Below are 22,626 nucleotides of genomic sequence, written 5' to 3'. Positions count from 1 at the left end.
TAGTGAAGGGACACGACCACCGGCTCCCTACACTGACACGGAGGGAGTCAGGGTCACCTGAATCCAGAAAAGACAAAATCATAAATACATAAACAGCACTTATCTTGCAGACGAATGACGACTGACGTCTGGGAACAGGAAACTGGGAACTGAGAACAGCATGCACACACACTCCAGGAAGTTGTATCAGCCGCACACTACTGTATTATGGGGAGGAACTTAAAGGGTAGCGATCAGTCTAACTGCATGACAGCTGAGATAGACTAACGAGATGAGAAACTAAACCAAAACAAAGAAATTCAAGGAGGAGGATCTGAAAAGCTCCTGTGAGCGCTTCTCAGCTGTCTGGCTGTGACAGTACCCCTCCCTCTAGGAGTGGATTCCGGACACTCAGGGCCCACCTTCTCAGGATGGGACCTATAGAAAGCCCTGATGAGACGAGAGGCCTTAATGTCCATCACTGGGACCCACATCCTCTCCTCAGGACCATAACCCTCCCAATGAACGAGGTACTGGAGGGAACCGCGGACAAGACGAGAATCCACAATCCTAGAGACCTGAAATTCAAGATTTCCATCAACCATAATCGGAGGAGGAGGCAAAGGCGAGGGTACAATAGGTTGAACATAAGGTTTCAATAAGGACTTATGAAAAACATTATGGATCTTCCAAGTCTGAGGAAGATCAAGACGGTAGGCAACAGGATTGATGACAGACAGGATCTTGTAAGGCCCAATAAACCTAGGACCCAACTTCCAGGAGGGAACCTTCAATTTGATATTCTTGGTAGACAACCACACCAGATCACCAACATTCAGGTCCGGACCAGGCACACGTCTCTTATCCGCCACACGCTTATATCTCTCACTCATGCTCTTTAGATTATCCTGAATCTTTTGCCAAATAGATGACAAAGACGAGGAGAATCTGTCCTCATCAGGCCAACCAGAAGAGCCCTCTCCCGAGAAAGTCCCAAACTGCGGATGGAACCCATATGCACCAAAAAATGGTGACTTATCAGAGGACTCCTGACGACGGTTATTTAAAGCAAACTCAGCAAGGGACAAAAAAGAACACCAATCCTCCTGATTCTCCGCCACAAAACAGCGCAGATATGTTTTCAGATTCTGATTGACGCGCTCTGTCTGGCCATTCGACTGCGGATGGAAAGCAGAAGAGAATGACAACCGAACCCCCAAGCGAGAACAGAAAGCCTTCCAGAATCTGGAAACAAACTGCGTGCCCCTATCAGAGACTATGTCTGAAGGAATCCCATGCAATTTGACAATGTGGTCAATAAATGCCTGCGCCAGCGTCTTAGCATTGGGCAAACCAGGAAAAGGGATAAAATGCACCATTTTGCTAAAACGGTCCACCACCACCAGAATCACAGACTTCCCCGAGGAACGAGGCAAGTCCGTTATGAAGTCCATGGACAGATGTGTCCAAGGACGGGAAGGAATGGGCAAAGGAAGGAGAGGACCTGATGGCCGTGAATGAGGGACCTTGGCACGAGCGCAAGTCTCGCAAGCTGCCACAAAACCCTCAACCGACTTACGAAGCGCAGGCCACCAGAATCTCCGAGCGATGAGATCCAGTGTGGCTCTTGCCCCCGGGTGCCCAGCAAGGACCGTGTCGTGGTGTTCTTTAAAAATCTTGTGTCTCAAAGCGAGAGGCACAAACAACCTCCCAGGAGGACAAAGATCAGGAGCTTCTGACTGTGCTGCCTGCACCTCTGCCTCCAATTCAGGAAAAAGAGCAGAGACCACCACACCTTCAGCCAAAATGGGACCCGGGTCTTCAAAATTCCCACCTCCCGGAAAACAACGTGACAGGGCATCTGCCTTCACATTCTTAACCCCAGGGCGGAACGTAACAACAAAATTAAACCTTGAAAAGAACAAAGACCATCTGGCCTGTCTCGGGTTCAGACGCTTGGCTGACTCCAAGTAGGCCAGATTTTTATGGTCAGTAAACACGGTAATAGGGTGTCTGGCTCCCTCTAGCCAATGGCGCCATTCCTCAAAAGCCAACTTGATGGCCAACAATTCCCTATCTCCCACATCATAATTTCTCTCTGCGGAGGAGAGTTTCTTTGAGAAAAAGGCACACGGTTGCCATTTGGCAGGAGAGGAACCCTGAGACAAGACCGCACCCACCCCTACCTCAGATGCATCAACCTCAACTATGAAGGGTAACGAAATTTCAGGTTGTAATAGGATGGGAGCGGAAGCAAAACTCTCCTTGATATTAGAAAAGGCCTTACGCGCCTCTACCGACCAGGAAGAAAAATCTACCCCCTTTCTGGTCATATCAGTGAGTGGTTTAACAACAGAGGAATAATTCAAAATAAATTTCCTGTAATAATTGGCAAAGCCCAAAAAACGCATCAGCGCCTTCTGATTCTCAGGAAGCTCCCACTCAAGCACAGCGCGGACCTTCTCGGGGTCCATGCGAAAACCAGAAGCGGAGACAAGAAACCTCAGAAATTGGATTTCTGGAACCGCAAACACACATTTTTCCAGTTTCGCGTATAATTTATTCTCTCGCAGGATGAGCAAGACCTGACGTAAGTGTTCCTTATGAGTCTTGAAATCAGGAGAAAAAATCAAAATGTCATCCAAATACACTAATACAAATTTTCCCATTAAATGATAAAAAAATGCTGTTGACGAAATGCTGAAAAACGGCTGGGGCATTCATCAAACCAAAAGGCATAACCAAATTCTCAAAATGGCCCTCAGGGGTATTGAAAGCCGTCTTCCATTCGTCTCCTTCTCTGACCCTAACCAGGTTGTATGCCCCTCTTAGGTCTAATTTGGAAAAGACTTTAGCCCCAACAACCTGGTTAAACAGGTCTGGGATCAGAGGAAGCGGATAAGGATCACGAATAGTGATACTGTTCAGCTCCCTGAAATCCAGACAAGGTCTTAAAGAACCATCTTTTTTCTTAACAAAGAAAAAACCAGCGGCAACAGGTGACTTCGAGGGTCGTATGTGTCCTTTTCTCAGACTCTCAGAGATATAAGCCCGCATAGCGACCCTCTCAGGTTGGGAGAGATTGTATAAACGAGATTTAGGCAGCTTGGCGCCTGGGATGAGATTAATAGGGCAATCATACTCCCTGTGCGGAGGCAAACCCTGAACTCCACTCTCAGAGAAGACATCCAAAAATTCAGAGAGGAAAGGTGGTACAGTCTTAGTAGAAACCTCAGAAACAGATGTTATGAGGCAATTCTCTCTGCAAAAGTTACTCCAACCATTTATTTGCCTCGCTTGCCAATCAATGGTGGGGTTATGTTTAGTGAGCCAGGGTAGCCCCAACACTAGAGGAGTAGGCAAACCGCTAAGGATGAAACATGACACATCCTCAACATGAGCATCACTCACAATTAAACGGATATTGTGAACTATGCCCTTTAATGATTTCTGAGAAAGTGGAGCTGAATCAATAGCAAAAACAGGAATATCCTTTCCCAAAGTGCATACCTGGAAACCATGAGTTATTGCAAATTGATTATCAATGAGGTTGACAGCTGCTCCACTATCCACAAAAATCTCACAAAAAATGCTCTTGCTCTCTAGCGCCACCCTAGCAGGCAGGACAAAACGGGAACTACAAGCAAACGGAAAACCTTCAATTTCCGCCTCAACCCTGCCAATAGTAACAGACGGAACATTTTTAAAAGATTTTTTCCTTTTTGTCTCTTTATTACTCCCAGAAAACTGCCTGAATCTCCTAGAGGGACAAACATTTGCCAGATGATTTATACCTCCACAACAAAAACAAACTCTCCCCTGCGGGCTGAATCTTCTATTGTCAGAGGCAATCAACCCCAGCTGCATGGACTCCTGCTCAGAAGGGGCTGACAGCAGGGCCGGATTAAGAGCATCATGGGCCTGGTGCTGAGGATTTTGCTGGGCCTTTTTATGGAACTGCACTCAGTGTCTTAATTACATATATATTTTATCGATACCATTAAAGTATTTTGTTCCTGCAACTACCCCTTCATTTGGCGTCTATCTTGGCAACATGGAGGGGGACCACGGGAGGGGGACCCTGAGGGTGGGGGCACCTTTAGGGCACTATAGTGTCAGGAAAACCGCTTTGTTTTCCTGACACTATAGTGATCATTTAACATTACTATGAAGATTACTGTTTTCTAGCTGCTGTGGACTGTGGACAACAGCAGCTAGAAACAGCAATTTTCATAGAGCTGTGTTATGATTTATGGACACAGCACTCAGCATGCTTAGCCAGTCAGATAGAAGGCTGGCTAAGCATGCTGAGAGCTGTGTCTAAATAACATAACACATTAAAGGGATTCTGTCACCAGGTTTGACCCCTGTCAGCTAAAAATATGCTGATGTTCAGGGCGTCTGCACGATTCCTAATGTGGGCTTATAAATGTCATCTGTGGGCTTATTTAGCTAAAAAACAGCTTTTACTAACCTGTCAGTCAAACAAATAAGGTGCCCAAGGGGATGTTAATGAATGCAAGGTGCCGGCCGCACCCGCCGCCGTTCGTGCCCAGCGCCGCCTTTCCGGACTTCTGCGCCGCCTCCTAATCCTCTGTGCCGCCTCTCGCTCTCCCTCCCTCCCTCCCCCCTCCTCCTGCTGTAAGATCTCGCGCATACAGGGGTTGAGCGAAGTGCCGGCGCATGTGCACTTCGCTGTAAGAAGCCAAATGGAGAAGTCTGCACGGGCGCATCAGGCAGAGCCCTGTGCGCAAGCGTGAGATCTTACAGCAGAAGGAGGGGGGAGGGAGGGAGAGCGAGAGGCGGCACAGAGGATTAGGAGGCGGTGCAGAAGTCCAGAAAGGCGGCGCTGGGCACGAACGGCGGTGGGTGCGGCGGGCATCTTGCACCCATTAACATCCCCTTGGGCACCTTATTTGTTTGACTGACAGGTTAGTAAAAGCTGTTTTTTAGCTAAATAAGCCCACAGATGACATTTATAAGCCCACATTAGGAATTGTGAAGACGCCCTGAACATCAGCATATTTTTAGCTGACAGGGGTAAAACCTGGTGACAGAATCCCTTTAAAGAAATTACTGTTTCTAGCTGCTGTGGACTGTGGACTGTGGACTCGCAGCTAGAAACAGTAATTTCTTTATGTGTTATGTTATTTAGACTGAGCTCTCAGCATGCTTAGCCAGTCAGTAATTTTCATAGTGCTGTTATGATTTATGGACACAGCTCTCAGCATGCTTAGCCAGCCTTCTATCTGGCTGTGCTTCTTGAGAGTCACAGTCCACAGGCTCAGAAACAGCCAGATAGAAGACTGGCTAAGCATGCTGAGAGCTGTGTCCATAAATCAGAACAGCACTATGATTGCCCTCCCTTCCAACTGGATGAGTTTATCTGATACCTGCCCTGCTCCAGAAGCTCCTGCTGTCTCACGGGCTGGTGTGGCTGAGCGCTGTGGGACATGTGCTGGTCGAAACTGCTGAGTAGGTTGTACACAGCGCAGCGTGCAGGAGGGATAACCGCGGGCGCACTGAGGTCATATCCGGCGGGCCGGCATTACAGGAACCGCACCAGCTGCTCTGACGTCCTGCCGCCGGATATCCTGTGACGTATATCCGGCGGCAGGATGTCAGAGCAGCTGGTGCTGTTCCTGTAATGCCGCGGCCCGCCGGATATGACCTCAGTAGTGATAGGAAGTTCGGATCTTTCAGATGAATCGGTTCATTTGAATCAGCTCATTCAAATGAACCGATTCATGAATCGGATCTTCGGTTCACTTGCTGAGTCACTGACTGCTGAGCTGACTCGCAAGTGAACCGAAGACTCTAGGTGCCGGTGCGCATGCGCAGATGCTATCCATTCGATTCACTTGCTGCTGCTGACTCAGTCGGCTCTTCAGCTCTCTAATGAGTGAGTCCGGATCAGGAAGAGTGATTGATTATAGTGATAGTGAAGGGAAGCTGAGGCTGACGCCGGACAGGAGGACTCAGGAGCTGTCACTGTGGTGTGCATTGTTGTCTGTTGTGCATTGTTACCCACAGTGACAACAGTCTGACACTGACAGTAGTACAACGAACCAAGTGAAGTGAAATGTGAATGCACGCACAGGGAAAACTATGTGCTGAACTGATAACAGTATTACAGTAACACAGTCACTGGCTGATAATAAAATAGTCCCCACAGTCCCCACTTAATGGAATCCATAAAGGAGATGTGAACCCACCCTTAGTTATATAGCTACTGAATGAGATGCCTTTAACATATATATCTCCTGAGAAGCCAATTTGATCCTAAAGGGTTAATTCAACCTGTAATCTAAACTCTGTGTCATCTGTCACTTCTCTTATCTCTCTGCTCCTGTCAAAGGCTTACATAGAAATCACTGGGCCCCATAGCAAGAATCTAAATTGGGCCCCCATTCCCCTTTTATAGCCCCTCCCACTACCCATTCCAGGCCTCTCTCTTTGTTCCATGAACTATGTTCGCTGCTGTTTTATAATTTATGCCATCAGGGCCGGATTGGGATTACAAAACAGGCCTGGCACACAAAAGAGGCATAATAGATACAGTGTGTACAGATGTATAGTGTATACAGCAGTGTACTGATATGTGAGGAATGTGGTATAATATATGCAGTGTGTTCAGGTATATAGTATATACAGCAGTGTACTGATATATGAGGTATAAATTACAGCTCGTACCTCACATATCAATCCGATACTGTATATACAATATACCTGTACACACCATCTATTATACCTCGTACCTAACATATCAGTACACTGCTGTATATACAATATATCTATACACACTGCATATATTATACCTTGTACCTCACATATCAGTACACTGCAATATATATTATATATCTGTACATATTGCATCTATAATACTGTTTAATATATGCAGTGTGTGTGTGTGTATATATATATATATATATATATATATATATGTGAGGCATACAAGGTATAATACTGTGGATGCAGTGTTTATAGAAATATGTGGTCAGTTATGCATTATAGTCACTGTGTGTGTGAAGTACATGAGGTTGTGGTCACTGTACCTGTCTGAAGTATTATACATGAGTGAGCATTGAATAAAAACAGGGCATGGAGGGGGGGTAAATGATGAAAAGTGGAGGACCTCCTCTTACCACTCCATTCCAGTCTGTATGGATCAATGCAGAGCTGATTGTGAACTTCTAATACTTGCTGTTAGGGGTTGAAGGACCTGTGATGATGTCATCACAGGTCCTGGCAGATGTACCTTTCAAACCTAGGAACTACAGCATTTTTGGTGCTGTTCCTTTGCTAGATTCTGCAGGACCTGTGATGCTGAAGATGATGTCATCACAGGTCCTGGCAGATGCACTGTTCTAACCTGGGAACTACACTTTACACTGTGCAATTCCCTTACAGGACCTGTGAAGACTCCCTGTACTACTCAGACCTGCCAGTGCTTGCCTTGCCTCAGCTCTGATTGGTTGGTGGGCGGGGAGGGGAGGGGCTGGCAGAAGCAGCTTCCACTCTAGGATCATATTACGCTCCTCCCGAGTCCCTCCCTCAGGCTCCCTGCTGCCAGCGTGAGGTGAGCTGAGCGTCTCTGCATTGTCTGTGTGCTGTGTGAAGCTGCGCTGTGTACAACAGAGGACTTTTAACCCTCCCGACGGCCTTTTGGCTGGGGATGGGCCTATTTTATGGTAGGGGCCTGGAGCTGCAGCTCCATCAGCCCCTACGTTAATCCGGCCCTGGCTGACAGCGACTGAGACCCCTGTGCACAGAATGAGACCGCTGCACTGTCCCGGGACTGAGTAGGACAGGAAGGAGAGATCTCTCCTCTCTCTCTAAGACGCCTGTCAATACGAACAGCCTGAGACATAGCAGAATCCAAGGAGGTAGGTCTCTCATGAAAGGCAAATGCATCTTTCAATCCCTCTGAAAGACCATAGCAAAATTGACTTCGGAGTGCAGCATCATTCCAACCCGTATCTGCTGCCCATCTCCGAAATTCTGAACAGTATATCTCTGCGGATTGTTTACCCTGGCATAACAGACGTAGTCTAGACTCAGCCAGAGCAATACGATCCGGATCATCATATATCTGACCCAGGGCTAAAAAGAATTCATCCACTAAACGAAGGGGCCGTGCCCCCTCCGGCAGCGAAAAGGCCCAGGACTGAGCGTTACCCCTGAGCAGCGATATAATGATCCCCACCCTCCGTTCTTCATCACCAGAAGAATGGGGAAGAAGGCAAAAATGGAGTTTGCAAGCCTCTCTAAAACGCACAAAATTCTCACTACCCCCGGAGAACGTATCCGGGAGCGAGATCTTAGGCTCAGCACAAACTCCATGAACGCAAGCTGAACCGGTCACTTGAAACTGAGAAAAAGTCTTACGGAGATCAGCTACCTCCAAAGAAAGACCCTGAAAGCGTTCAGCCAAAAGTGAAACCGGATCCATGCTTGAGACGGTTTTGGGCGGCTGATAATGTCACGGATGGTGTACAGGAAACAAGACAATACCATATAAACAATGTCTCTCTGGATCCACAACTAAGGAACAAAGGGAGACCCCTGCAATAGACCTGCCGCTCTCCCTCACTGCTCAGCCTATGCGAACACCCCAAAGGTGGATGGCCGCATATCCACGTTCCTCGGCTATCTATTACCTGAAGACATTACAATAGTGAAGGGACACGACCACCGGCTCCCTACACTGACACGGAGGGAGTCAGGGTCACCTGGATCCAGAAAAGACAAAATCATAAATACATAAACAGCACTTATCTTGCAGACGAATGACGACTGACGACTGGGAACAGGGAACTGGGAACTGGGAACAGCATGCACACACACTCCAGGAAGTTGTATCAGCCGCACACTACTGCATTATGGGGAGGAACTTAAAGGGTAGCGATCAGTCTAACTGCATGACAGCTGAGATAGACTAACGAGATGAGAAACTAAACCAAAACAAAGAAATTCAAGGAGGAGGATCTGAGAAGCTCCTGTGAGCGCTTCTCAGCTGTCTGGCTGTGACAGTTTCATGAAACTGGTTCAGTGTTGGATTTGCCAAAATGTGGACGCATGAAATCTGTCTCTAATGAAGAAACATCAGTGGCTGTCCTAGCTTCATTCAGCAAGAGCCCACAGCGTAGCACTCGCCGCATGTCACTGGAGAGTGGCATTAGTCGAACATCCCTTCGGCGGATATTAGCTACTCACAAATGGCACCCTTACAAACTCCAGCTACTGCAGCATCTCAACGAGAATGACCCAGATCGGCACACTGAATTTGCAGAATGGGCAAAACAAAAATTGGAACAGGACCCTCAGTTTACGCAGAAGATTTTGTTCAGTGATGAGGCAAACTTTTATGTGAATGGTGAAGTTAACAAACAAAACCACCGCTATTGGTCTGACACTAACCCACATTGGATAGATCCCTCCAAGACTGTTGGAACAAAAAAATTGATGGTATGGTGTGGTATATGGGGTACAAAGATAGTGGGGCCATTCTTTATCAATGGAAACCTCAAGGCCACTGGATATGCGAAATTGCTACATGATGATGTGTTTCCCTCTTTATGCACTGAAGCTGGCACGTTCCCTGAGTTTTTCCAGCAAGATGGTGCAACACCACATTATGGGTGTCAGGTCCGAGCATTTCTAGATGAACAGTTTCCTGGAAAGTGGATTGGTCGTCGTGGGCCAGTTGAATGGCCCCCAAGGTCTTCCGATCTGACCCCCTTAGACTTTTATCTTTGAGGTCATCTGAAGGCAATTGTCTATGCTGTGAAGATACGAGATGTGCAGCACCTGAAACTACGGATACTGGATGCCTGTGCTAGCATTTCTCATTGTTGCTATCAGTGTGTGAAGAGTGTGAGAAGAGGGTTGCATTGACAATCCAACACAATGGGCAGCACATTGAACACATTTTTTAAGTGGTCAGAAACTTGTAAATAACTCATGAAAGAATAAAGTTACATTAAAACCAAGCACACCATTGTTTTTCTTGTGAAATTCCCAATAAGTTTGATGTGTCACATGACCCTCTTCCTATTGAAAAAACAAAAGTTGGATTTAAAATGGCCAACTTCAAAATGGCCGCCATGGTCACCACCCATCTTGAAAAGTTTCCCCCCTCACATATACTAATGTGCCACAAACAGGAAGTTAATATCACCAACCATTCCCATTTTATTAAGGTGTATCCATATAAATGGCCCACCCTGTAGATCGATTATAGCCTTACCTGGAGTAGGCCTCAGCGTCCCACGTGGAGTCTGGTAGTGCGCTTCGCCTGGATTAGAGGGTACAATTAATTTGCGCTTTCTTTACCAAATATCCTACACACGTGACCGGGATGTAGTTGAACCGGGAAAAGGGCAAAGGCAGTGACGCAATCAAATCACTGATTATGGCCTCATGCACACGACCGTTGTTGTGTTCCGTGTCCGTTGTTCCATTTTCTGTGATTTTCTGCGGACCCATTGACTTTCAATGGGTCCGTTGAAAACTCGGATAATGCACCGTTTGTCATCCGCGTCCGTGATCCGTGTTTCCAGTCCGTCAAAAAAATTTGACCTGTCCTATTTTTTTCATGAACAACGGTTCACGGACCCATTCAAGTCAATGGGTCCGTGAAAAAACACGGAGGCACACAAGATTGCTATCCGCGTCCGCGTCCGTTTTTTTCCTATCGTTTGCAAGGCAAACTTGACTTCGATTTTTTTTCACTTTCCTTCATGTCTGGTGATCCTCCAAAAATCAAGGAAGACACACGGAAACAAAAACGGAAACGGATCACGGAACAACGGAACCCGTGAAAAAATACTGTCGTGTGCATGAGGCCTATGTAAACTTTCGTACTCGAATGTTCCGATTTTTATTTTTCGCAATTCGAACGCGTTTTGGGACGTTATGTCCCTTCATCAGTGAGTAGGGGACTGTGCATGAATGATAGTTTATATAGAGTATGTCCAATTGGGTGGTTTCAATTAGATTTGGTCTACCTGAAGCAATAGTTTTCACCTGGAGTTGCTTTGATATATATATATATATATATATATATATATAATATATAATAATGTTCTATCTTATTCATAAAATCGAGACACATCTAAATAAATTAATAACATATCCAATTTATGCAAGATCCAGTCAAAAAAGTTGTAAATCAAACTTATTAATATAAAAGGTATATAAATATTTTATTAGATATATAAATTAAAACATGTTAAAAATTTGACAGAGGTAAAATAATACTAAACCCTTGTTTATTAAACATACCGATAGCATATAAAAAACTTGTGATGGAGTCTATCAATGTGTGATGTAATGCTACTTGTGAGATTTAATTGCGATTTGTTGTTGCGATTTTCTTATTGCGATTTTTTCTGTATGGGCTACTGATGCGATTTCTTTGCGGTTTTTCGTTATAATATTTGTATGGTAGGGACTGTATAGTAGGGACCAGTGGGTTGAGTCATGCTCAATAATGATATATAGGTACAAAACTTAATATGAATGTTAGAGTGAGTATACGGGTAAAATATATATATCTAATCATACTCGTCTATTCATCTTGTTTTTAACATCGCTTGAATAACGTATGAATCGTGAAGAATATATTTTTATCCTGTGATTCTAATAATGATATATCCAATATATTGATAATCCATTATCATCTGTGTCCATTATTATCATCAATATATGACTCCAAATCAGAGAGTGCCTGCTATTATAGTATTCAAGATGTTTCATTATTGACTGGGTGAGTCACAGCGGTTGCACCTCAAACCACTGTGGTACCAGGTAGAGCCGTCCAATAACCAATCTCACCAATTATTCATCCTAGTTGCACAGATAAGGACAAAATCTTTCTTGCAATATTAATTTCTTGATTTGTTGTTAAGATGATTTGTGCAATATTGTTGCTATTTGTAAATAAATTCTTGCCACATGTTACCACCTAGCATTAAATAGATAGCCAGACATTGTATATAATGTATTACCATTATTTGTGTTATTTACATGTTGACACTAGTTTTGGATACAGTGTAACAGCATTATATACAGTGGGATGCGAAAGTTTGGGCAACCTTGTTAATCGTCATGATTTTCCTGTATAAATCGTCTGTTGTTACGATAAAAAATGTCAGTTAAATATATCATATAGGAGACACACACAGTGATATTTGAGAAGTGAAATGAAGTTTATTGGATTTACAGAAAGTGTGCTATAATTGTTTAAACAAAATTAGGCAGGTGCATAAATTTGGGCACCACAAAAAAGAAATGAAATCAATATTTAGTAGATCCTCCTTTTGCAGAAATTACAGCCTCTAAACGCTTCCTGTAGGTTCCAATGAGAGTCTGGATTCTGGTTGAAGGTATTTTGGACCATTTCTCTTTACAAAACATCTTTAGTTCATTCAGGTTTGATGGCTTCCGAGCATGGACAGCTCTCTTTCAATTATATTCAGGTCTGGGGACTGAGATGGCCATTCCAGAACGTTGTACTTGTTCCTCTGCATAAATGCCTTAGTGGATTTTGAGCAGTGTTTAGGGTCGTTGTCTTGTTGAAAGATCCAGCCCCGGCGCAGCTTCAGCTTTGTCACTGATTCCTGGACATTGGTCTCCAGAATCTGCTGATACTGAGTGGAATCCATGCGTCCCTCAACTTTGACAAGATTCCCAGTCCCTGCACTGGCCACACAGCCCCACAGCATGATGGAACCACCACCATATTTTACTGTAGGTAGCAGATGTTTTTCTTGGAATGCTGTGTTCTTTTTCCTCCATGCATAACGCCCCTTGTTATGGCCAAATAACTAAATTTTAGTTTCATCAGTCCACAGCACCTTATTCCAAAATGAAGCTGGCTTGTCCAAATGTGCTTTTTGTGCTGTGGTCGGAGAAAAGGCTTCCTCTGCATCCCTCTCGCATACAGCATCTCCTTGTGTAAAGGGCGCCAAATGGTTGAACGATGCACAGTGACTCTGTCTGCAGCAAGAAGATGTTGTAGGTCTTTGGTGCTGGTCTGTGGGTTGACTCTGACTGTTCTCACCATTCGTCGCTTCTGTCTATCCACGATTTTTCTTGGTCTGCCACTTCGAGCCTTAACTTGAACTGAGCCTGTGGTCTTCCATTTCCTCAATATGTTCCTAACTGTGGAAACAGAAGCTGAAATCTCTGAGACAGCTTTCTGTATCCTTCCCCTAAACCATGATGGTGAACAATCTTTGTCTTCAGGTCATTTGAGAGTTGTTTTGAGACCCCCATGTTGCTACTCTTCAGAGAAAATTAAAAGAGGAGGGAAACTTCCAATTGACCCCCTTAAAGAGGACCTTTCACCGATTCTTACCCTATGAACTAACTATACAGACATGTGGAGCGGCGCCCGGGGATCTTACTGCACTTACTATTATCCCCAGGCGCCGCTCCGTTCTCCTGCTATGCCCTCCGGTATCTCCGTTCCCTAAGTTATGGTAGGCGGAGTCTGCTCTAGCGCTGGCCAATCGCATTGCAGAGCTCACAGCTTGGGAGAAAATAACCTCCCAGGCTGTGAGCTCTGCGCTGCGATTGGCCAGCGCTAGAGCAGACTCCGCCTACCATAACTTAGGGACTGGAATCTCCCCCTACTATAACTTAGTGAGCGGAGATACCGGAGGGCATAACGGGAGAATGGAGCGGCTCCCAGGGATAATAGTAAGTGCAGTGAGATCCCCGGGTGCCGCTCCACATGTCTGTATAGTTAGTTCATAGGGTAAGAATCGGTGAAAGGTCCTCTTTAAATACTCTTTCTCATAATTGGATTCACCTGTGTATGTAGGTCAGGGGTCACTGAGCTTACCAAGCCAATTTGAGTTCCAATAATTAGTTCTAAAGTTTTGGAATCAATAAAATGACAACAGTGCCCAAATTTATGCACCTGCCTAATTTTGCTTAAACAATTATAGCACACTTTCTGTAAATCCAATAAACTTCATTTGACTTCTCAAATATCACTGTGTGTGTCTCCTATATGATATATTTAACTGACATTTTTTATTGTAACAACAGACGATTTATACAGGAAAATCATGACGATTAACAAGGTTGCCCAAACTTTCGCATCCCACTGTATGTCTATATTATATGCATTCATTCAGTATTCACTGTTTGCTAAAGGCACTCATCTCTCTTTCAAATGTGTGTGTATTGGACAACAAATATCTCAAATGCTGTGCTAAAGCATCCTTTTAGTTTGTACAGGTACGCAGAGAATGGTGTATATTTTATATGTAGAATGAATTATGCATCCTGTCCTCAGCATTGTTAAGGACAAGGTAAGGTCTGAAAGGTATTTTCTTTAACAGAACAGCTGTGATGAGATCCCTGTAAAATGCCGGTCTGGGGTATTGTCTGCTGTCACTGAACCTGCAGCATGCTGTCTGTGATGGTCAGTGACATAAAGGACAATTCTTCTAAGCCACAGTATTGTGTCGGATTAGAGGGGGGAAAAAGCTCTCTAGCAATGCTGTATAACACACTGAAAGGAAAGACATCCATTGAGTGCAATGCTGTAAGATGATCAGCAACTCGGTTGCAACTACTCTGTAACAGAAAGTGTACTTTTAGTAGACAGATCTAGGAGGCACTAAATAATATATTTCCATTAGGGAGATATAGGAGATTCTGTGTCTCTCTCCTCCCCTCAATTACATTCCTGGTGTTCTCTGAAGTCATTTGAAGGAAAGCACAGCAAGGTGGACCAAGGTAAAGTTGACCAGGTGTCTATCATTCTAATTTCATGAACTTTTTGGGGAAAGTTCTACAGTCCTCCATAAAAGGTAGGTACATTCCATGTCTGTGGCTCTTCACTAAGATTTCAGTCATTTTCCGATCACATATCTCTATTTCTTCAGTGTCTACATTGTATATATGGTGATATGCACTTACAGCAACACAAATGGAAAAAGAGCTACTGGTACAAAACTCACCAAGACATTAGCAGCAGATCCTTTAAGTCGCAAAGAGAGGCCTCCATGGACTTGTTTTTTTTTTTTTTTTTCAGCAAATCCCACAGATACTCGATTTGGTTGAGATCTGGGGAATTTGGAGGCCAAGTCAATACCTTGAACTCTTGCTCATGGTTTTAAAACCATTCATGAACATTTTTTTTTACAGTGTGACATGGCACATTGTCTTGCTGAAAGAGGCCACTGCCATTAGGGAATATCACTGCCATGAAGTGGTGTACTTGGTTTGCAACAATGTTTAGGTAGGTGGTGGTACATGTAAGAGTAACATCCACATGAAGAACAGAACACTGCCCAGAGAACCACACTGCCTCCACTGGCCTAACGTTTACCATAGTGCAGTGATGTCTAACCTCCGGCACTCCAGCTGTGGTGAAACTACGACTCCCAGCATGCTCCATTCATTTCTATGACGTTGTGAGAACAGCCAAGCAAGTGTGCATTATGGGAGTTGCAGTTTTACCACAGCGGGAGTTTAGCCAACACAGACATAGTGTATCCTGGTGCTATCTGTTCTTCAGGTACCTGGTACACCTGCCTATCTACATAATGTAAGCAAAAATCTATCTATCTATATCTATCTATCGTGCATTCCTTGGGGCATTTATATTGTATGTGTGTATATTGTCCTAATACTATGTCAAGGCATTTATTTTTAGCATTGTGACCACCTGCCTCGGTTAAATTTAACCATTTTTTTTTGGGAGGTGGGTGCCTTTTCATATACAGTATTTCCTATAATATGATGGAGGCAGAAACACTACCAGTAAGCCACAGGCTACATTACTTCCACTGACAGAATTTTCTCTTTCTAAAAACCTTGGTATTATCCTTCTTCTTTACAGGTATAATGTACTAACAAGTCTCAAATATCTCTATATAAGTACAGCATAGAATAATAAAAAAAGGAACCAAGTTAACACTAACAACCTAAATGCTTATTCTTGAAGTTAGAAGTCAGGAAACTTTGTGATGAATTTAATCTTGAGCACCAGACTTCTCAACCCATATGACCTTTACAATGAAAGCTTATTTCCGAAGCTTCTGAAATGCTGTAAATCACGAACAGCTTCAGTACTTGTGTGGATATGTATTTTCCCACTGACCTTCAAATAAAAAATAACTACAGTGTCTTTTTTTTTATTTCATATTAGTCTGCTGAAGTCTCTGAATGTGGGAACGTGGCCCAACTGTCTAATGTTCATTGAGAATTTGGAAAAGAACACTGTGTGGTCTTATGATCCAAGTATCCGTATGAACCAGCTACTAAGTTTCTTCCTCCAGGGCTATGAATCATCTGTGAAGTTTATGCTGCTGCTTCAAGGAAGAGTGACCAGCTTCTGGGAGGAATGATTGCCAGAACTAAACTTTAAGCTGCCAAAGTTGAAGAACTCATTGCCATCGGCAGATCATCAGTGAAGACAACTGACAGGAGCAATTTGAAAGAAGCTAAAAATAGCTGAAACAAAAAAAAAACGTTGATTGCCAAGAGCGAGAAGTAAGAACAAGCATATAAAAAATATTAAGGGCAACAGAAATTAATAAAGGAGAATAAACTATCAATTTGGTAGGGGTTCTTGAGCATAGTCAATAAATTTTTAGGGCAACAGTAATTCACAAGTCACAAGTACATAAAGCTCTCTATAGAAGAATATTTTGTTAACTCAGAAGTATGAGCAAAGTACATACAGGTGAGGACAGAAGGACCAACCAATCATCTCAGTCACCACACAGGCACCGGAATGGAAATACTATTTTTAAAGAGGATCTCCAGGCTTCTCGCAAGATTGAAAGGTTTGCCATTGCCCTGGACAGTCTGAAAATGATGTATGACAGGCCAAGTCGTATTGTTGTGATGCCACGCAAAAGCAGCAAGAAAAAGGTAAGAAACTTTCTCTTTGAAGTTTTTGGGCAAATTGACTTTTTACCCCTTCCACTGTTACCCCGGCCTGTGGAGAGTCATCATGTTACCATTCAGCATCAATAAATTACCAGACACAGTAAGCATCATTGCTTTCCTGGAAATCTGCTCCAGGTAGAATATTAAGACTGGATGGCCATCCTATTTTTGTGAGAGCCTCTCAAATCTCTCCCAACAGCAGATGTCAGGAGAAAGAAAGGACAGACATATTGGATTTCAGCATACCTGATCCTTTGTTCTCATCGGAGATAAGACACTGCCAGAGATATGTCTCCCAATTGAGAACATACCTATATGCACTCTCAGGAAAGCCAAGTGTGCATGTGTAAGTGGAGGTTGCAAAGAAGGTTTCAACCAACAGAGATATCAGGGGTTATATGAGTGTTTAATATTGATGACCTGTCCTAAGGACAGGTCACCAATATCTAATTGGTGGAAGTGTGACTCCTGGCACCCCTGCCGATCAGCTGTTTGAAGATGCTGTGGTGGCCTAGGCTTTCTAAGTAAGTGATGTCAAATAATGATGGCCAAACATCGGCTAAGACGTTTTGCGAACGCGCGTTCACGATCAAATGTTCGCGAACCGCGCTTTCGCAGCAGGCCCCATTGACTTTAATAGCAGGCAAACCTGAAAAACCTTCAGGTCATATTTGTAGCCACCAAATACTTACTAGAAGTGCACAAATAGTCCCACAACATGGACAGTGACATACCAGAGGGGGAATCATTAGCAAAATATCCCACAAAAAATATGTATTTTAATCAGGGGCCATTTTTATGCGTCCTAAAGGGAAACTCTCAAAAATTTGCCGTGCTGGAGCTAGAGAAATTTTATTTTAGGCCACGCAAGTACAGGCCCCAAAAATTAGGCATTCACCTGACAGAAAAGAACTTGTAATTATGTAGCTAGAGGTACATAAGGCGGTCACTGGCTAAAAGTTTTACTGTAGGCCAGTACAGAATCCAAAAATTAGGCCTTCACCTGACAGAAAAGAGCGTGTGATGATGTTGCTGGAGGTACATTAGGCGGTCACTGGATAAAAATTTTACTGTAGGCCACTGGAATACATGCCCTAAAAATTAGGCATTCAACTGACAGAAAAGAACTTGTAATTATGTGGCTGGAGGTACATAAGGCGGTCACTGGCTAAAAGTTTTACTGTAGGCCAGTACAGGCACCAAAAATTAGGCATTCACCTGACAGAAAAGGCCTTTTATGCCGCTGTATATACATAAGACAAGGACCATTCTTTGTTCTGGGTTGTGGCGGATATGTGTGGGCTGGCATGAGGAAATTTAATTACACGTGGTCGTCACAGGTGTTGAATTCCTCAGAGATCCATGCCTCATTCATTTTCAAAAATGTGAAGTAGTCCACACTGTTGTGAGCTAGGCAAGTGCACTTATCGGTCACGATCCCCACTGATGAGCTGAATGTCCTTTCGGACAGGACACTCGACGAGGGGCAAGCTAAGAGTTCCATGGCAAATTGTGCCAGCTCTAGCCCCAAGTCAAGCCTGCACACCCAGTAGTCAGGGGTTCCTCGCTTCACAGAGCGTCCACATTGGCTGTTAACCCGATGTAGTCGGACACCTGTCTGTCTAGGCGTTCCCGGAGGATGTATCCAGAGGGAGGCTGTCCATGAGTTGGCTGCAAGAATGATCTCATATCCAAAGTGACCCACAAATCCTCAATCTGTCCTCTTCTTGCAGGCACGGTAGGATTAGTACCCGCAGCTGTTTTGCTGTGGGTGGAAATTCCTCTGCCAGTGCCCAAAACAGAAGAATGCAGCATCTCTTACAGCAAGGCCTGGAAATGCTGCATTGTGCCAGCCCTCTGTGATGCTGGTAACATGTCCGCCATTTTGTGTTTCTACTTGGGGTCTAAGTACGTTGCCACCCAGCACTGGTCCTTGCCCTTTATGCTTTTTATATGGGTGTCCCTCTTCAAACACTGGAGCATGAAGACCCCCATTTGCACCAAATTGGAAGTGGTGGAGCACCCTGGCTCCTGCTCATCGCCCAGGAGAATGTCGTCCTCGGTCTCATCCCCCCAGCCACGGACAACATCAGGGATCCCCGAAAAGTTTAAAGTCCTCAAAGCCTGCTCTTCTTGCTCCTCCTCCTCACCCCAGCCACCATCCTCCTCTGACTCCTCTTCAGACTCCTGCTGACTTGTCTCAGATGGAGTAGCCCCCCCTGGGAATTCAATTAGCATTGCGACTTCATTATCTTCCAGCTCCTGCTCCTAGACAGCTTGATCAATGACTCAACGCAATGCACACTCCAGAAAGGAGTAAGGTACGATGTCACTGATGGAGCCCTGGCTGCGACTGACCAGTTTGGTGATCTTATCAAATGTCTTAGAAGTCTGCATGCATTGCGCATAAGCAGCCACTGGCACGGTGGAAAAAAAACAAGCTCCCCAGAACCTGTCCTGCTGCAGAGTTCATACAGGTAGTTGTTAACGGCACATTGCTAGTGATGAGCGAGCACTAAAATATTCAGCTGTTTGGCCTAATCACATTGCTATTGTTGTGTGTTCGGCTGAGCTCCAAGTATAATGAAAGTCAATGGGAGAGACAACCAGTCACCCTCTGCTCGGAAGAGAAGAGGGTATCTGGTTCATAAAAAAAAAAAGGTAAAAAATTGATGGAAACCCCATCAAAATGGATTTAAAACAGCATTAAGAGGACAGCTGGATGCATCTTAGACTTCTATTATGTACAACATACAATCACACAAAGGCTATATGCCAAAAGCCAAGTATGTGCAAGCCAACAATCTATCCATGAGACAGATAACAGTCAGCATACCTTACAATGGCAGCCTTGTGCACTATGATATATTCCAAACCAGCTCTTATCTGACTGAGAACCAGTAAACCTCAAAGTTATTTTGCATCTGTTGGACGGCTTGGGTGGACCTGCACACCTAGATCAATATCATTAGGGCGACAAAATGTTTTCCTATTGTCCTAACATAATATTCAATAACCTTTCTATACAGTTTTGTCATGTAAATACTCATTTGCATAAACATGGGCATATGGGAAAGACATGCAAATGAGCAGAATCTGCCTTGTTTTTTAGCTGTAATAAGACTATGAAAACCAATAGAGGGCGTTATTGAGTTATGAACAGCGCCCTCTATTGGTTTCACAGTCTTATGACAAGTCTAATATTCTTGTCAGAAGACTATGAAACCAACAAAGGGCGCTGTTCATAACTCAATACCGCCATCTATTGGTGTCATAGTCTTCTGACAAGAATATTAGACTGAGTCTTATGACAAGCTTATTAGTGTAGCCTTTTGCATGGAAAATTTGCAATAAAAATTTGCGATTAGAATATTCACGATCTACACAGCGATAATATCTGACACTGGGAAAGCTGGGTAATAACTCAGTGATAAAATCTAACACTGGGAAAGCTGGGTAATAACTCAGTAGTAAAATCTGACACTGGGAAAGCTGGGTAATAACTCGCGATCTACACTGAGTTATTACCCAGCTTTTCCAGTGTCAGATATTATCACTACATAATTATTACATAATATTAGCTATATTGCTATATATTAGTTTTTTAGAATATTACGAATATTCTAAAAAACAAATATAGAGCAATATAGCGAATATGATCTCAGCGAATAGTCTTGTCATAACACTATACAACTAATTTAGGGAGCTGGAGTCATGATTCATGAGTCATGATTACAGCGCCCTCTATTAGTTACATAGTGTTATGACAAGACTATTTGCTGAAATAATATTCGCTATATTGCTCTATATTTGTTTTTTAGAATATTCGTAATATTCTAAAAAAGAATATATAGCAATATAGCGAATATTATGTAATAATTATGTAGTAAGTTATGATGATATCTGACACTGGAAAAGCTGGGTAATAACTCAGTGTAGATCGTGAGTTATTACCCAGCTTTCCCAGTGTCAGATATCATCCTAGTGTAGATCGCAAATATTCTAATCGCAAATTTTTATTGCAAATTTTCAAAAGGCTACACTAATAAGTTTGTCATAAGACTCAGTCTAATATTCTTGTCAGACGACTATGACACCAATAGATGGCGCTATAGTCTTATGACAGCTGAAAAACAAGGCAGATTCTGCTCATTTGCATGTCTTTCCCAGAAGCCCATGTTTATGCAAATGAGTTTTTACATGACAAAACTGTATAGAAAGGTTATTAAATATTATGTTAGGACAATCGGAAAACTTTTTGTCACCTTTATGATATTGATCTAGGTGTGCAGGTCCACCCAAGCCATCCAACAGATGCAAAATAACTTTGAGGTTTACTGGTTCTCAGTCAGATGAGAGCTGGTTTGGAATGTCTCATAGTGCACAAGGCTGCCATTGTAAGGTATGCTGGCTGTTATCTGTCTCATGGATAGCTTGATGGCTTGCACATACTTGGCTCTTGGCATATACCCTTTGTGTGGTTGTCTTCTGTATGTCATACATAATTGGAGTGTAAGATGCATCCAGCTATTCTCCTAATGCTGTATCCAAACCATTTTAATGGGGTTTTCATCAATTTCTAACCTTTTTTTATGAACCAGACACCCTTTTGGTTTCCAAGAAGGGGGTGCCTGGGGTTCTCCCATTGACTTCCATTGTATTCGAGCACCCAAATTATTCGGCGAAGCACTCGGATCTGCCGAGCATAGCAATGCTTGAGCCGAACAGTAGTTCGGCCGAGCAGCTTGCTCATCACTACACGTTGCTGCTAGAGCAGCCTATCAAGCATATACAAGGAGGAGTTTAGGCGCGCGGGCTGTCAAAAATCAGATGTCTGACGGGACAAGTGGTTTCACCGCTGAACGTCAGTAAGGCGAGTCATGGCCGTGTAAGATCTTCTAAAATGGACAGAGATTTTCCTGGCCTGCCGCAAGACCTCCTGGACCCCGGGGTATTTGGCAACGAATCGCTGCACAACTAAGTTCTGGTCATTTTGCCCTGTTTCAGCGGGCTCAGCAGATTTGCACCATTGTCACACACCACTTTACCAACTGTCAAATTGAGCGAGGTTAGCCACTGATCGGCCTGTGACCGCAGAGCTGAAAGGAGTGCAGGACCGGTGTGGCTCTTGGCTTCCAGGCATAACAGCTGCAGCACAGCATGGCAACGTCTCACCTGGCACGTTGAATAGGTTCTGGAGAGCTTGGGAGGCGCAGCAGAAGAGGCAGTAGCAGTGGAAAAGGAGGAGTCAGCCTAAGAAGAGACGGAGGATCGAGTAGGAGGAGGAGGAGAAGAAGAAGCAGACCTGCATTCAATCCATGGCGGTAAAACCAAATCCACATGGGAGCCACGGGATACATGCTTGACGGCCGTCAAAAGGTTCACCCAGTGGGCAGTAAAAGTTATGTGCCTTCCCTGCCCGTGTTGGCTAGACCACATGTCTGTGGTCAGATTTATCTTGGCAGTAGTTGGCGGGCTAGCAGTCATCAACTTTTTACGCTTAAACATTTGGGCCACGGAAGCCTGCCTTCTACCAGATGAACGTGACAACGGCATGGTAGAAGGTGGAATGGAGTACAAATGGGAGGAGAGAGGAGAAGGAAAAGAGGCAGGACCTGGAGCGCAGGGAGTGTGACTTTGTGGGTTCTGACGATGTTGCTCCAACTGGGCTCGGTGATAGGAGGCCAGGTGCCTTCTTAAGGCGGTCGTCCCTAGGTGAGTGTTGGG

The 22,626-nt window shown here is 44.1% G+C and overlaps 1 protein-coding gene across 2 annotated transcripts in view; it reads left to right on the top strand.

Annotated features, from left to right (window-relative positions):
* Positions 1-14,173: 14,173 nt before the first annotated feature.
* XIRP2 (xin actin binding repeat containing 2) overlaps positions 14,174-22,626 on the top strand; it is a 359,651-nt gene continuing 351,198 nt past the window's right edge. The window contains exons 1-3 of one of the 2 annotated variants that reach the window (XM_040440977.1): positions 14,174-14,810; positions 14,886-15,241; positions 16,154-16,881. In XM_040440977.1, the coding sequence (XP_040296911.1) occupies positions 16,672-16,881 (210 nt within the window). In that variant the 5' untranslated portion in view covers positions 14,174-14,810; positions 14,886-15,241; positions 16,154-16,671. Of the gene's footprint in view, positions 15,242-16,153; positions 16,882-22,626 lie in introns of both variants that reach the window. The other variant, XM_040440978.1, reaches the window with a different exon arrangement.

Source organism: Bufo bufo, chromosome 7 (assembly GCF_905171765.1).
Source record: "Bufo bufo chromosome 7, aBufBuf1.1, whole genome shotgun sequence".
Lineage (NCBI taxonomy): Eukaryota > Metazoa > Chordata > Amphibia > Anura > Bufonidae > Bufo > Bufo bufo.
This window is presented reverse-complemented; position numbering and strand designations above follow the sequence as displayed.